The sequence below is a fragment of the Chiroxiphia lanceolata genome, chromosome 1, assembly GCF_009829145.1.
Source record: "Chiroxiphia lanceolata isolate bChiLan1 chromosome 1, bChiLan1.pri, whole genome shotgun sequence".
NCBI lineage: Eukaryota > Metazoa > Chordata > Aves > Passeriformes > Pipridae > Chiroxiphia > Chiroxiphia lanceolata.
In genome coordinates, this window is record NC_045637.1 from 137,110,124 (window position 1) to 137,126,074 (window position 15,951).

At 40.9% G+C, this 15,951-nt stretch overlaps 1 protein-coding gene across 7 annotated transcripts in view; it reads left to right on the forward strand.

Annotated features, from left to right (window-relative positions):
* Nucleotides 1-12,447, forward strand: part of MLLT10 (MLLT10 histone lysine methyltransferase DOT1L cofactor) — a 125,392-nt gene extending 112,945 nt beyond the window's left edge. For 4 of the 7 annotated variants that reach the window (XM_032707796.1, XM_032707787.1, XM_032707814.1 and 1 more), the window contains 6 exons: nt 1,587-1,775; nt 2,186-2,274; nt 2,392-2,750; nt 7,657-7,759; nt 8,494-8,709; nt 10,820-12,447. In XM_032707796.1, the coding sequence (XP_032563687.1) occupies nt 1,587-1,775; nt 2,186-2,274; nt 2,392-2,750; nt 7,657-7,759; nt 8,494-8,709; nt 10,820-10,888 (1,025 nt within the window). In that variant the 3' untranslated portion in view covers nt 10,889-12,447. The other 3 variants (XM_032707804.1, XM_032707845.1, XM_032707835.1) reach the window with 3 other exon arrangements.
* Nucleotides 12,448-15,951: the final 3,504 nt, after the last annotated feature.

The following is a 15,951-nucleotide window of genomic DNA, read 5'->3' on the forward strand; positions in this document are numbered from 1 at the left end:
TATGGATGGAGAAATTGTGTTAAGCAAGAGCAAGTAACTTGCAGATCCAGCTGGTCAGCTGCAGGGTTTGGAAAAGAATTCTGAACTCTTAGATCCACTAGTGTAAATATTGTAGTACAGTTCCCCATTTTTCTTTATATTCTTTTTACATCTAAACTGCCTACTTCTGTTGCTGCTTGAAAAGAAAATATTTATAAATGTTAAGAAAGGTATCCTACTGAGCTTTCTTGTCTTTATTATGTTCTACCTTTCTTGTGAAGTTCTCAAAGCAAGCAAATATGATTTTTCAAGTTATGTTTAATAGAGTGGAATAGTCCAAGAATGAATACATTAAAAGCATAAGTGATCAGGAGATCACGTGGGTCTCCATATTCAACAATATATCAGTATCAAAGACAATCATTGACTGTGTTAAAAATTTTTTTGATTCCAGGTTAGGCTTTGTGTTTTATTGAACATATTATTCTTCTCGTTGGTAATGTAAAGCGATATCTAGTTAGTATTTTTATGAATGGTATCCTGACAAAAATGCTAATTGTGAGGAAATTCATGCAGGGATAATCCTTTAAACATGATAGCTGGAGGACAGGTTTAGCTAAGTCTTATTGCATCTCATTTGAGCTCACTGAGGGTTCCTTTGTATGTTCTTGAAGAGGAGGGATAAAAGCTAAATCCTTGGGAAATGACCAGATGTGCCTATACCAGTAGACTTATGTCTGTAGTAGGCCCAGAGGTCATGTTAAACAAATACAGTTTAGAATTTAAAAAAAAAAAGGCTCTCCCTATGGCTTTACAGTCACACTCTAGTACTAGCTGGGAAATCCAAGTTCTGAAACCAAATCGGAGTTAGAGAAAACTGTGCTTGGTAAAAATCAGGTTAGTACAGAAGGTGATGCCCTTGTTATGCAAAAGGCGGGGGGTAAGTGCGGTGCTCACAGAGTGCTCCCTGCTGGGGGATTCCGAGATCGCTGCTCACAGCTCCCAGCAAGGTGGGCCCGGAGAACTTGTTCACGTTGGTTCACTTTTTTTTTTTTCATTGTTTCTATACGTTTAGGATTCACTGTACAAGGCATTAATGCAGGAAAAACTCCCTTTTCACAAACTTGATTGTTTTTATATAAATGTTACTGGTTGACTGTATTTATTAGTTGAATGCATACTTGTCAAACTTTTCTGTTTTATAATGCTTAATATTCCTAATGCTGCAGCTGAACTGGATTTTTCACAACTATGCAGTTAACCTGTGCTACTAAAATACAACGATTTTTATAGTCTAATTTGGGGATAAGTTATCATGTACTGCTGTTTGCTTAAAATGAATGCTGCCCTAATGATGCTACTTTATCAGTATTTAAGCCAGGTTGTAGATGTATTCCAAAATTGCTATCACACACTATGTACTTTTTTCTGCACTTTAAATTACACAAAATAGATCTTCAGTCTTCCCAGTAAAAGTCAAACTTTTAATTTTATTTGTATTTTCACATATGATTTAATGCTAGTCTTAATGTAATACAGAAACTAAAACCAAGTGAAGATGTTATTCGTTCTTTGAATCTGTTTGAAATATATCATTTTTGTCTTAGTTTTAGGAATGCTTAAATCATTACACCAACTTCAGGTTGAAAATAGGCGGTTGGAAGAACAGATAAAGAATCTGACTGCTAAGAAGGAACGGCTTCAGCTTCTCAATGCACAGCTCTCGGTGCCCTTTCCAACAATAACTTCAAATCCCAGCCCCTCTCATCAAGTACATGCCTTTCCAGTCCAAGCACGTAAGTAGAGGAGATTATTAAAGTGTCAAAGTCATTTGATCGTGTATTTATATGAAATATCTATTTCATCCACACATGCCATCGGTGGGAGATGCATATACATGTAGGATGAATATAGACCAAGTATTTGCTGATGTGTTTAAATGTTTAAAAGTCAATTGGTTTATTTATCTGAACCATTACTACTTGTTTCAATGCAGTTTCTCTTTTACTTCAGTCTGGAGCACATCTATTTGAATCTGTTGATTCACCAATTACTTAGTTAATATTTTACTGTTCAGCAGCGATTTTAAGGTTGACTTTGCATTTTCTGTGTTTGCCTTTGACATTATTTTGAAATAATTATTCTGAATCTTTTTACATGTTACAGAAATGTAACCACTGTGTGTTTTTTGAAATAATTACTTTAGCACCTAGTACTGATTCCTTGAACAGCAGTAAAAGTCCTCATCTGGGAAACAGTTTTTTACCGGACAATTCTCTTCCAGTATTAAATCAGGTAATTTTTATTTCTTTCTTCTAAACTTCTTACAAGTACTCATCCTAGTCCTTGCATTGTGCTGTTAGGTAAAATTTTAAGCAGCTGAGGGAGTTTTGTTGTTTGTTTTGACACCAGGAGATAACCTCCAGCGGACAAAGCACCAGCAGTTCATCAGCGCTTTCCACTCCACCACCTGCTGGGCAGAGTCCGGCCCAGCAAGGCTCGGGAGTCACCGGAGTTCAGCAGGTCAATGGTGTGACAGTGGGGGCACTGGCTAGTGGTATGCAGACTGTAACCTCCACCATTCCTGCAGTGCCTGGTGTGGGTGGAATAATTGGAGCACTGCCAGCCAGCCAGCTGGCAATCAATGGAATTGTAGGGGCTTTAAATGGGGTAATTCAGACCCCAGCAACAATATCACAGAACCCTTCTCTCACTCATGCAACTGTGCCACCCAATGCAACTCATCCTCTGCCAACCACGCTAAATAACAGGTAAGAATTTGCTGATTTTATGTTTTTCTTGATAGTTCCTTCTGTTGTTCAGGTTAGATGTGTTTTTCATCTTACTCCGTAGGTAGTTTCTTCCTTAGCCTGTAATTGTCAAACTGAGTTCTGCTCCTGATCTGCGAATGAAAGTGAGGATTTAATGGAAGCACAAACAGTTTTCTCTTTAGCCTTTGGGAATTTTGTGTCCATTTATTCCCATTTTTTTAATCAAGTCACATTCCCAAACGTAATTATGTAAATGTTCTTCAGCTCATTTTTTTAGTTCAGAAAACAATATTCTTTATCCTGACAGTTGTTCTTCCAGGATTAAAGGAGCACTGGAAAAGCTACCATTTGTTGCAGTAAGAACGGGGGAGGGGGAGAAGAAGAAGAGTATATGGTCATGTAATTCAAGATGTAATAGGCATAACTAACCAGAGTTGTAATACAGTTGCATGGTGTTTTCAGTTGCCTGCACTGACTCCAAAACCAACAAAATTAGTTTTTCAAGTGGTGTGAAGGATTTCTAAATGCATAAAAAGATTCACGTGTGAGTATTCATAACAGCCCCTCACCAAAACCAGGTACCCTCAGTAGCATGAACTGCTGCTGCTTGAGCTGCAAGGCAAATGGGTAACAAAAGGAGACAGCTGCTTTCCAGGAGGGGGAATGGACTTCTTGGTCTGGAAGTATTTTGGGATAGAGCAGAGCCCGGGCCAACTCATTCTGCCTGCTGCCCTTCCCCCCACCCCTTGTATTGTCCTTTGCTTAGGAAGGAGAAACACAGGTTCTACGTAGAAAGAAATGCCTGCAAATAGGGAGTGGATTACTTGTCGTTAAGTAGTTTATTTTTGGAGATTATGATGGATTAGCCACCAAAAAAAGGCATATGTGATTGAAATGATGCAAAAGATCCCTAGTTTTTCAGCTTCTTTTTTCAGTTTCTTTCCTTGCTGTTGGCTTGGCAGCTCCTGAATATTCGTGTACCATATAATTGTGTGGTATTGCTTCAGTAGGCTCATAAAATCTGATACTTTCAAGTGTATCCCGTTGTTTGGATGTGTTATATTTTTACTGAGGAGCCTGTATTTTTCATAGTTTATATCATATATGAACATGAGGTTCCATAGGTTAAACAAAAGACATTTTGTTAATGAACAGCTATCTTCTTTCTTGAGTATCAGAGGTTTGTGAAAAACAGAATTTTTGCATTACTCTCCCCAGAAGTGTAAGGAGTGAGAAATACTAGACAAAATCAATAATATTAACCAGTTGCATAATGCTTTCCACTTTCACTACTGCCAGAATATATTGGTTATGCTAAATACCAGTCATGCCACTGTTTTTTCAAATGATTTTATACACAGATGATTTACTTCCAATTCTTTATATTGCAGAAGTTCTCTTGTTTCTTTTTTAATATCCATCTTAACCAATTTAAGTCTTCAGTGTGTAACCTAGTAGTAGAATGCTCTAATTCATGCAAAATACTGCAACTAGTATCCTCTTCATAAGCTCTCATTCTGACTTTTAGTAGAGTCTGGCATACTCCCAATGATTTCCTATTTTCTGCTACAAGCTTATGATGTACAACTCTGCCAGCACTTCCACTTCTCTGTTTCTGTTCTTGCATGATCTCTTTCTGCACCACGCCCTCCATAATACTAATTTAAAATTAACGTTTATATTAAATTTAAAAGTGCGCTTTTTACACAATTCTCTGCTTTATTTGAGCTCACCCAGATTATTTCCTGGGCCTCCTTCCTTTTGAGGTGTTTCACAATTAGCCCCATTTTCTCTGAGTTTTCTGGTTTTATACTTAGAAGAAAAAAGTTCAGGCTGAGCAAGCACTAATGGTAACTAGTGCTAAAATGATTTTGGTAATGACATGTACATTCCTCATTCCTGTTTCTTCCATTACAAATGCTTCAGTGAAAAATATGAAAAAACTTTTCAGTTACTAAGGAACTAAGTTGCGAAGAGGCTCTGGGATGACTTTCAAGGAAGGGAAAAAAAATACCAAAAAAATTTTCCACTGGTTGAAATCTTTGGTTCTGGAGCTCTATGGGACACCTGTCACTCTTGAGTTTGATGCTGCTTCAGTGGCAACTAGTTGATTATTTCTTTAATGTTAAATTCCCCACGATATCACTGCTCTTTGAACTGCCCTGGTGGGAAGGTTAAATAGGCACAGGCAGGCATGAAGGTTTGGTGCCATGGCCTTGTGAGCTCTCAGAGCCTGGTTAGATGGTGTGGTAGTGGTCAAGTTTGGAGGGGGTTTAAATCAGTATGGGCAAGATGTTGGAAAGCCACATGACAGCTCAGCCTTACTCTCTAACTTTCAGGTATAGTTCTGTAATTAAAAGACTTGCCAGATGTTCCTGTAAGTTGCTTCTTACAGTAACTTCACAAGCTTCAGAATCTGTTTCAACAGTTTCATGTAGAAAAATAGCCAGTGTTCACCAATGCACAAACACTTCTTTATGCATGTTGTCCTTACTCATGTGAACTGTGGGACACCAGGAGGTGAGAAAACACTGATTTGCACACTGCTGCTGGAGAGAGTTTCAAGTTGTAGGTAAAAGAGCCCACATTCATTCACCAGAGAAAAATACTTGATCCTTTTCTGGGAAAAAGATGGCTTAATGCAGATTGCTAGCAACTGGGAGATTAAGTGATTTGAGGAAAAAGATAGGATTGTTTCTTTACATTCTCGCAATCAGAGAAGACTAGGATGGAGAGTTTCAGACTGATTATGCACCTTTTAATGAGAATCTAAAAAGGATTAAATTTACATTCCAAGCTGATCTGGTTTAGAGAAAGCTCTTATGGTGAAATCCAGTGAACTGTCTCTTCTGGGAAGCTTGGGAGCCACACCGTTTTGTCTTCTGTGGTTTGGTTTAGTTTCTAAACATTGAGATCTCAGCTGCTGACTGAGGGTATTTTCTTTCAAGTGCCAATGCAGAGCAAGAGAGGCAGGCAGAGCGATTAAAGAGAAGGGAGAACAACAGAAAAAAGCAGTGCAAAGGTAAAACATGGTCTGAGAAAAAAAATGGGATAAAAGAATGAAAAAAACCATCTGAGAAGATTCATTCCCTTATAGAAAAATACAGAAAAAGTAAGGTAAAAAGAGAAGGAAACAGTGATAATTTTAGTCAGAATACTGTGGGAAATAGTGTCAAAGGCTTTACCTAAGCCCAGGTAGACACATGCACAGCCCATCCTTCATACACCAAGCAGGTCACCTTGTCACAGAAGGAGATCAGATTGGTCAAGCAGGACCTGCCTTTCACAAACCCAAGCTGGCTGGGCCTGATCCCCTGGTTGTCCTGCACGTGCTGTGTGGTGGCACTTAAGGGGATCTGCTCCATGACCTTCCCTGGCACTGAGGTCAGGCTGACAGGCCTGTGGTTCCCAGATCTTCCTTCCAGCCCTTCTTGAAGATGAGCATTACATTTTCCAGCCTCCAGTCAACTGGGATCTCCCCAGTCAGCCAGGGCTGCTGGTAAATGGCTGAAAGTGTCTCTGTGAGCACTTCCACCAGCTTCCTCACTACCCTTGGGTGGATCCCATCCTGCTCCATAGCCTTCTCATTGGAAGAGGTTTCCCATTCCCCACAGGAAATAAAGTGCAGCCCACCAGGTGTTTCCCAGGCTGAGGCCATCCAATGAAGTATGAAACAAAGTTCATATGTGGCTTGCCCTGTCCCAACAGGAGAGAATGGTGATGCTTTGGGCATTTTCATATTGGCTGGTTAATACAAAATCAGATTACATTGGAGTTGGGCTACAGTCTGCTGGCTACTGTAAAAATGCAAGATAAATACTATGTGCTGGGGAGCTAAATGATTGTAGCCTAGTGCTGTGGATTTGTGGCTGATTTAAGTTAATAATTCCTTATTACCAGTCACAACAAGCAATCCTGTCATCCTCTTGATCATCCTGCTGCACACCTTCTTGCTGGTGCATCACACAGTGACTTCATCTACATTAATAGATAATCTTTCAGTGTGTTTTGTATTGGCTTAAGTTTCACCTCAGTTCCCTTGAGGTGCAGCTCATTGTGCAAGAGCCACTATGAGGGGAGAGGACAGAAGTGTACAGCTGAAAGGAACATACTTAATGTTTCAACAGCAAGATAAACCTACCATGAAACTACACCTTAATATTTTAATGGGTGTTTTAAACTAGTAGAAGCTAACGCTGGTACTGAAAGAGTAAATCCAGTTGTCTTTCTGGTCCTGTGTTCCCGACACACCCTTGTTCATGCTGTTGGTCTTGCAGTCAGCTGGCACAGCTGAAGAAACCCTTTATTTCCAGACTAGTTGTCAGCTGGATCTATGCCCTGCCTGGTTTCCTAAGTATCTGCAGCAAATTATATGCAGGCATGAAAATGGAGACTGGGAGTGAAGTAGCTGGCAAATGCAGAGGCAGCATCCACAGACTGAAGGTGTTTGCTAAATTACAGACAAGGTTGGGAAGAGTGAGTGATTTGAATGTCACAAAGGATGGGAATTAGAAGGAAACCAAGGCAAAGTAAATGCTTGGTAACTAAGTGTTAAAGATTGGCAAGAGCTGTCTTGTAATATAAAATCTGGACTTTCTTCATAAAGTATTTGGAAAAAATGTAGAACTGGTAATTATTTTCTGAGTTTCAAATAATGTGCATGGAGTAGACGTATGTTACAGGCAAGATGTTGCTGTTGCTCAGCATAAATGAGACTTGGGGGTGATAAGGTGTAGGCATGTGTCAAAATGCAACTGGACAGATAGACAATTTAATGTTTACAATATGCAATCAAAATGCTAAATAGGGACTCTGTTTGTGTACATCTTTGCTTTAATGGAAAGTTGAAGTAAAAAGTTCCCATACTTTCATGTAAACTACAGTATTACCCTGTCAAACCCTACAGTGCCTCGGGACTAGGATTGCTTTCTGACCAACAGAGACAACTTTTACTCCATCAACAGCACCAGCAATTTCAGCAATTACTAAGTACCCAGCAACTCACCTCAGTAAGTTTTTCAGTTAATCATGATTTATTGCTCTGTTGTATTCTAAGGCATGGAAAAACTCCTCAGCCTAATAGACGTACTAGAAATGTGTTTAACTTGATATTAAAGGCTTTGATAATATTTTAGTTTTTCAGTTGCTTCAACCTTTTTGATGACAGTCATGTTAAATGACAGGATGTTATTGGGCTGTGTGTATGGCTACAAGAATCATTCGCTAGTGCCTTCAGTTTCATTTTGTCCTATGTGGACATGGAGGCTTGTCTCAGCATCAGCTGTGGGTAGCAGAGTTTGGGAACATGTATGGATTCTAACAATATCCTGGGAACTATTCTCTGATTCCACTAGAACACTAGCAGAAGATTTTTGGATATCATTTTGTGAGCTGTCTTTGCTCTGTTTGCAGTATTCATATAGGCCAGTAGGTAACTGGTTTGACTATTTGTATTAATTGTGTAGTTTTAGCACATGGTATGTTTGTTCTGACAGGCCTGATGAAGCCAGCAGGCTTAGCTGAGCTTCTGCTGAGCTACTGATTTCAGGAAATCTTAGAGGATTCTCCCCTTTCCCCCAGTCTCATGGAACTTCATTAGCGTAACCTAAATTAACTGGGATTAGGTTAAGGGTTGCCCTGACTGAAGATCTGGATAAGCAGAAACCCAGGGAGGAGCTATTTTTCAGTAATTAATTATTGATTTTTTTTTTCCTTCCTCCTCCCTCTCCTCGTATTACTCAAGGAACATCAGGCCCTTTTGTATCAATTAGTACAGCAGCAACATCACCATCACCATCACCAACACCATCAATCTGAAGTACAGCAGTTGCAGATTACTGGAGGAGCACAGATACCCATAAACAACTTACTCTCAGGCACACAGGCCTCACCACTTAATGCAGCTGCTACCAACCCATTCCTTACAATTCATGGAGATAACGCAGCTCAGAAGGTGACAGTAAGTATCCTTCTCACCTCACTTTCAATGCAGTGGCTCCAGGAGGTAACCAAAAGAAGCAGGTTATGTGCCTGTATTCACAAACCAAGGATGGTGGATTTTTTCTTCATTTATTTTTTCTGGAGCCATGGGCTGCACTTAATGAGGCTCAGAACTCTGTGAACTTGTAGTCACTCCGAACCTGTCTGCTGCACACTCTTGCTTCCCTGGATCAAGACACCAACCCAGTGACCCTTGCCTTCCCCTTGTAGTTACAACTACAGCCCTAGTCCTCCTCACCCCACTTCTTCCCCAGAGTTTGTCCACTGTTTTGTGGATCATTCCTTTTATCCCCTTACTTGGCGAGTTTGCCCTGGCCAGGCCTCAGGCACTGTGGAGCTGCAGAGATTAGTTGATGACTTGAGAGTTGAGGAGCCCTTAGCTGGGAAGGTGGAATGTGTGTTAGAATGGGCTGTGTGCATCTTGACTCTGGCCTGGGAAAATGAGGCTGTACACTGGGAAGCTGAGCGGCTCTTTTCCTTGATAGAGTAATAAAACCTTTCCTAGACAGAAAAAGAAACAAGACACATTCTTTTCTGGCGAAGATATTCCATTATCTTGAGTATTGGCCCATAATCTCCATCCCCAGGATGGGAATTCTTTCTTCAAGAAGTCAGAAAATAGAGTTCATTCTCTAAGGATCATACAATTAAGATAAGAGAGGATGAAGGAAACTTGGAAAAACAAAGGATGTATATAGATGAATAGAAGAAGGAAGACATAAAGTTCCAGTATTCCTTGGAGAAGACATCAAGTGGCAGTGGCAGAGGAAAAAAGGGAGCTTGTATGCAAAAGCAGATAGGGAGAGTTTGGGCGACATATCAGTCCCCTCTCTGCTCCCCACTCCCAAAGCCTCCAGCTACTTCAGGAGCACTGTAGTGGAGGACTCAGTCTGGGCTTCTTTGGTACTTCCCAAGTAGTAGGTGAGACACAAAACATAAATGTTAAATTTTCAAGACAATTTTTCCTATAAACAGCTCCCTTCCACTCAGCTATGTGAGCATTTATCTTATTGAGCTTTGAGCAGTGTCCCTGTCACGTTTGTTTTGGTTTGGTTGTGGTGCTGCAGCCGAACCGCAAACGGCAGCGCCGTGGTTGGATCCCTTCTCCCAGTCACTGCCAGAGCAAAAGTGCTCTGTCACAGGGGTTGGCTCCATGCCTGGCCTTCATTTAGAAGTGTTCACAGTTTGCTCTGGCATGTTTAAAATTTATCTCCCCTCATTTTCCAAAAATTGAATGTAATTGAGACCCTCTATTTGGTTTGCATCCAAACAAACTATTCCATGTGACTTTATTTTGATCTTTTTGACATGGCCATTACTGGGTCTGTACAATGTAGCATATTTTTACAAATATGCTATTGCAGTTGTAGTTTATGTTCCTGTAGCAGTGAGCTGTACATAATTCCAACAATTCAAACAAAAAGAAACAAATTTCTTTTGAAATAGCTTATATTTTTTTTTAAGGTTAGAGTCGAGGCAGGTTGCATTGGATTGTTGAACTGTTTTTTAACAAATTCTCTATTTGCCAAAGTTTGAGTGTTTTAATCTCATTTGCAGTTGGAACTGGTTTTCAGGTATTTCTGAATGCTCAGTGAGTGAGATGAGGTTTTTGCTTGGTCCTGTTCAATACCTGCAGGAAATGTCTTTGCAGCAATATATGGAAGAAAGATAACTGTGAGAGGGCAAGACAGAAATTGTATTTCTGTTCTGATGGGGAAGTGTAGATTTCAGGCCTCTAGGTGGGCAAAATGCAGTAGAGGTCACCTGGTATTTGCCTGGACCATCTTGTGGTTCTGGAGAGACCCACAGCCAGTCTTGTGAGAATGAAAGTAGAAGCAAAACTGATGTTTTCTAATGCTGGCTGTGGTGACCTTAGCATTCTTTGCTTCAGGGCAGGACTACTCCTTTAATTATTCTTTCCTTTCCTATTTGTTATTCCCTAGTACATGTTCTTTACAAATGCAGAAGTTACTATGTATATGGCTGTAGTGAATGAACCTCATCTGTTTTGTCACTTTTATGAATTTAATTTTATTCAGCTCTGTATGTTATAATCTGATTTGTAGAAGTATTTTCTCTTACACAGAGGCTCAATGATAAAACTGGACCAGTTGCGTCAGAGAAGAGTTGACATTTGAATGACACTTGAGACCTGCACGTCCTGCTGTTATAGCACTTCATCTGGCTGCAAACCACGCCTGTCCTTTCTGTAGACTGAAAAAATGCAACAAGGAACTCTTACTGCACAGCAAGAGGTTAATAATTTTCGTACGGATATTTTTGGTAGGCTTTCACTTGCTTTCTTGTTGCACTAAAATGGATGTACTTTTTAATGTTTCAGACTGTGAAGTAGATAAAACTCTGCCAATCATAATTATTTTGTCAATATGATGGTACTAAGTACGAATTCAACCACAGAAGAACATATACTTGACTCTTCAGTCTTAATCTTACGAATTTAAAGGCTACAAACTGTCTGCAGTCACGCATTGCTTTGGTCTCAGAGCAGTAATTTAACAGCCCCAGCCCATCTGATCTGCTGCTGCGGTTGCAATAGATCCTTTTAGACTGAGCTTCTAATGGCAGCCGGGACTTGCTGTTTGTCCTTTCTTTTTTTACACACCTGTTTTGAAACCTGATTCATAAGGGAATAGACTTTGAACTTTTTACTCCTTTAAATTCCTATTGTTATATAGTGGGAGTTTTTCTTGAGTATGTTACAGTATGGAATCCAAAGTTTAATAATTTTGGTGTAGGTTTTAGAGTTCTGAGGTTTTTAAAGGAACTGGTTTGGTTCCAGTGACAAAGTTTTCTTACCAGATGAGAAGGCCACACGGGAAGAAGTTCGTGTAGTGTTTGGCCTAAACCAAGTGCCTGTTGCTACCTCCACTTTGTTGAAATGGCTGCAAACAGCTGATCATGCACTAGATGTGTCCTTGTTAGCAGCGGGAATACTCTGTCTTGCACCAGCAGCCGTGTTCTGCCTTTCCTAGAGGTGTTTATACCACTGTAGAGAGCTCAGGCAGATTGTTACCTGGGTCACTTTCACTAATAAATTACCAAAAAAGTGAGTTAATATTTCCCACTAAAATTTACCAGTGGTTGAAACGGGTGAACTTTCATTACAACACTTCTGGCAGTTGCTGATCTCATGGCGTGAGTCTATGCAGTGAAGGACAGTTCAAATGGGGGTAATGACCACTAATCAATATAAAGGTGGGAATTATTAGAGGAAAAGACCCAGCTGTAATTAGACCTCCACTGTGTACTTATTTGGAAGAACATGTTAATTCTGCAATATGTTTCTTAGTTAAACATTGCACAGTTCTTACCTCATTTCTGTAAATAAAGTTTTGTGAATCTGTTTTGTATTGTGAAGAATTCATAAGAAAACATTGATATTTTGATTTGTAATATTTCTAATTAGTAGATTTAATTGAAAAAGTAAAAATAATTTATTTTTATATGTTCTGGGGAATTTTTTAAAAATGTCACAAATCACTTTTGTAGATACTTTACAAAAGTAAACCAGTGGTTTATTTTACTTACTCGCCCCACTGGTGGATATTCTGTAACAATTTGTACAAAAGGTAAGATGGAAATGTGCTGTTATTTTGACTAGATGTAAAATTCCAAGTGTATGAAAAGATACGTACAAAGCTTTTGTTAATAAACTTTAATAATGTTTATCATTGTATGTGGTTTGCGTGAATGTGAATCTTGTAGAAAAACAGAGTGTTTCTATTAACATCACAAGAAAGGAAGGATTTCAATTGCATGTGGCCACTAAATTTTATTACAACAAGTTTTTAAAAATGTTTCTCATGTAACTTTTTGCTTTCAAGAGACACTGATGCAGCTGCAGAACTTTCCAGGGATGGTTCTGCTTACAGAACAGAAACGCCCAGTTGCAGCCCTGGGTTGGATATCAGTTTTTTGCTTCCACCCTTCAAAGAGAAATGATTGGAATTGCAGTGGCTCCTGTCCAATGGGCCCAGTTTGTTTTGAAGTGACTCAGTGAGGGCTCTGTGGGGATGGGATGGGTTCTTTATCTGCACTGTGCTGGGGCTCAGGTGATGGAGGCCAAGGTTGTTGCTGTAACCTTTGCACTGTACTTTCTATAAAAGCTGCTCAGTGTTTTTCTCCATGAATTTTGCTTACTGTCCACGGAAGGGACACCTGGTCTTTTATTTCCCAGGCAGCAAAGAGAATTTGACCCTTCCCTTACTGTCATTTGAAGATAAAATGTGAGGCTGGCTGCAGTCCTGGTTTGGGCAGACAAGAGATGCATTATGGCTTCCTCACAATTTTTAGCCCCTTGCTAATGAGGGGGAGCCTCAGGCTGAGAGCAGCTTCTGGGACAAGCAGCAGGAAGATGGTGTTGCCATAGGCTTGTGCCATTTGTATGTTGTTCCATCTGCTCAAGTCCTGAGTACTGAATATTTTCATTTTCCAATGGGGAAAACTGGAGTCCTGAAAGAAGACTGGTAAATGGGCAAGCTCAGCAGTAGCAGGAGGGGAATGTGAAACATTGTTTGGCATGGTGAAAGGGGAATGTAATACCCCCCTCCCCACCCCAACCTTTGAATGGTGCCTTGGCCATCAGGGCTAGAAAAAATTCCCTATGTTCTGGGGGTACTTGATGACTGGTTTATGCTCTGAGGTGAAGAGGTTTGGAAGACTTAACCATTTTTACTGATTAACCTGTAGATTAACAGTGTAGATGAGCTCTAGACCTGGGTCTAGTATTCTGTCAGTATTCTGGCTCTGCTGAGCACTGACTGTTGGTCAGTGCTGAGCAGGGAGACCACAGAGCACATGTAGGCTGGGCCCTGCCAGACATGGAGAGGAAGAAAAGCCCAGTATGACCCTGCTGCCAGCACAAGGCCTCCAGGGAATCCCTTCCACTGGATGCAGGGACTGCTGCTTTATTCTTGGATCTAAGCTGAAGCCAAAAAGTTTTTATGTTAGACAAGTATCAGTAAATTGCCCTGCTCCTATTGGAGCAGTACCATAGGAACCAGTAAAAGTGATAAGTCCTGCCTTTCCATGTGTGTTTCTTGTATTGGAGAGGGAGTGCCTAAACTCTGGTACCTGTCTTCTGCCAAGATGTAGAGAAATACAAAGAGACAAAGTTAGAAATACCAGTGAAATTGTCAGAAGAGATTGGTGCCAGCAGCCCAGGACAGCAGTGGCTGTTTCACAATACCACGGTCCTGGTGGACCAACAGGCAACAACAAGGAAATGAAAAGGACAGTTCTGACATCCAAACAAAAATCCAATTCAGCAGCCCTTTAAAGAGCGAGCACATCAAAGCCAAGTTCACATGAGGGCCAGATGTAGTCAAAACCAACCTTGTTTCAATGATTTTGCAGATCCTGACATCAAAGATGATGGTCTGTGGCTGATTTGGCACCAGTTCACTAAAGCTGATACTGCTGTCCCTGTGGGATGCCTTGGATGCCAGAGCAGCCCAAGCAGGTCCCTGGCAGCCAAGTTGCTGGTTACTGAGCTCCCCTCACATGTGTTGGGAGCTGCTCTGGGCTCAGTCTCATAAGCAGCACAGACTAAATGCCCTGCATTTCAGAAGATTTTTCACCAAAATCCCACTTTACTGACATCAATGATAATATCCCTTACGGCTTAGAGAAGCCAACTAATTCTGGACAGCCTTTGACATATTAAATCCTGGTTTTATCAACTTTATCCATTCAAGCTGTTTTAGCAGGAGCTACTCTTTCAGCAACAGCACTTTAGAAATTAACTGACTGACTTTCTGGTGCCTGTTTTTCATATACTGCACTAAAATCTTGCTGTTGGTTCTGCCTAAAGAAGAGCTCAAGTCATGCAGTGTTCCTGTTGTTTTCAGACCCCATCATCTCACAGAGAGGTCACTTTGCAAAATTTTTCTGAAACATCTTTTTTTTTAAAAAATTACTTCATATGCTTAGAGCTGTAAAGTTGAATGTAATGTAGTCCAAACATTTAGGTTTGCAAGAAGACACTGCAGAACAGCATCTGTTGGTCTTTCCTCTAGAGCTAAACAGCCTAAATGAGAGCACTATCAACCTTCACAGCATCTCACTCATGTTCTACTCATTCACTTGTGTATGGTTGATGGGCTGTAATTTTACAAAATTCTGATGCTTTAGCCTGGCATTGGACTGTATCCTCAGCACAGGAATATTGCCCTCCCTGGGTCATGTGCACCAAATACCCCCTTTCCACAGCACTCTGCCTGTCCCATCAAGAGGGACATGCAAAGACACTCAAAAGTAGGCTCAGATCTGACTCAGAGAACAGAAGCTACAGCACAGACTGTCTCTGAGACTGAACACAAAGTTTCAGTGTAAAAAGCACCATCAAGCTACAGCTCACAAATGCCCAGGAAAGAAAATGTATTTTGTTTGAAGGCAAATATTAACATTACTTTAAGGAAATCTGCATTTTGTGCTAGAACAAAAGTTGGAAGAAGTTGCTTAACTCCCAAGCCTTGAGTCACCTTGGTTTCCATGGATAGAAACAAGCCCTGGCTACAGTTTTCCGCTTCTCTAGTGAGCATCTCTGACCTCAGTCACCGCAGACTAGAGCCACTGCTGTTAGGGCCAGGTGTTTCATCATCCAGAAAACATGTGGCACCCTCAGGAGAGGCTCTTGAGAGGCCCTGAAAGTCTTGGAGTCTCAGCCATGCCACCTTCCTCTCCCCACCAAATACCAAAGCTGAAGCTAAGGCTGGGCCAGCTCCTTTGGCCCTTGAGGAACTGAACATGACAATAAGACTGGATGGGCCCCGGATGAAGCTGCCAGTACCTCATTCCGTGTTCTGGCTCCCCGATGGATATCTCTGGGCATCTGGTGGCAGGGATCAGATCCACTGATGCAGGACACTGACTCACATTCCCCATCCCAAGACCTTCAGTTCCAAATGACCCACCAGCACTGTGCAAAACGTTCCCGGTTCTTGATGCTGAGTTGCCCCTGTCACCAATTCCCGGAGCAGTGCCACTGCAGAAAAGGCCAGTGCATTTCTCTGACACAGCCAACTTCCCTCTACTTTCAGGCAGGTTGCTACTTCAAGCAATAAGGATGCAATCCATCAACTCCCTTCTCTCCAGGCAGGAGGAGACATCCAGCACTTCAGGTGCTCAAACTGGCAAGTGTGACAGAAGGGCGTGTACAATCTTTGCCCATCCTTAAAAA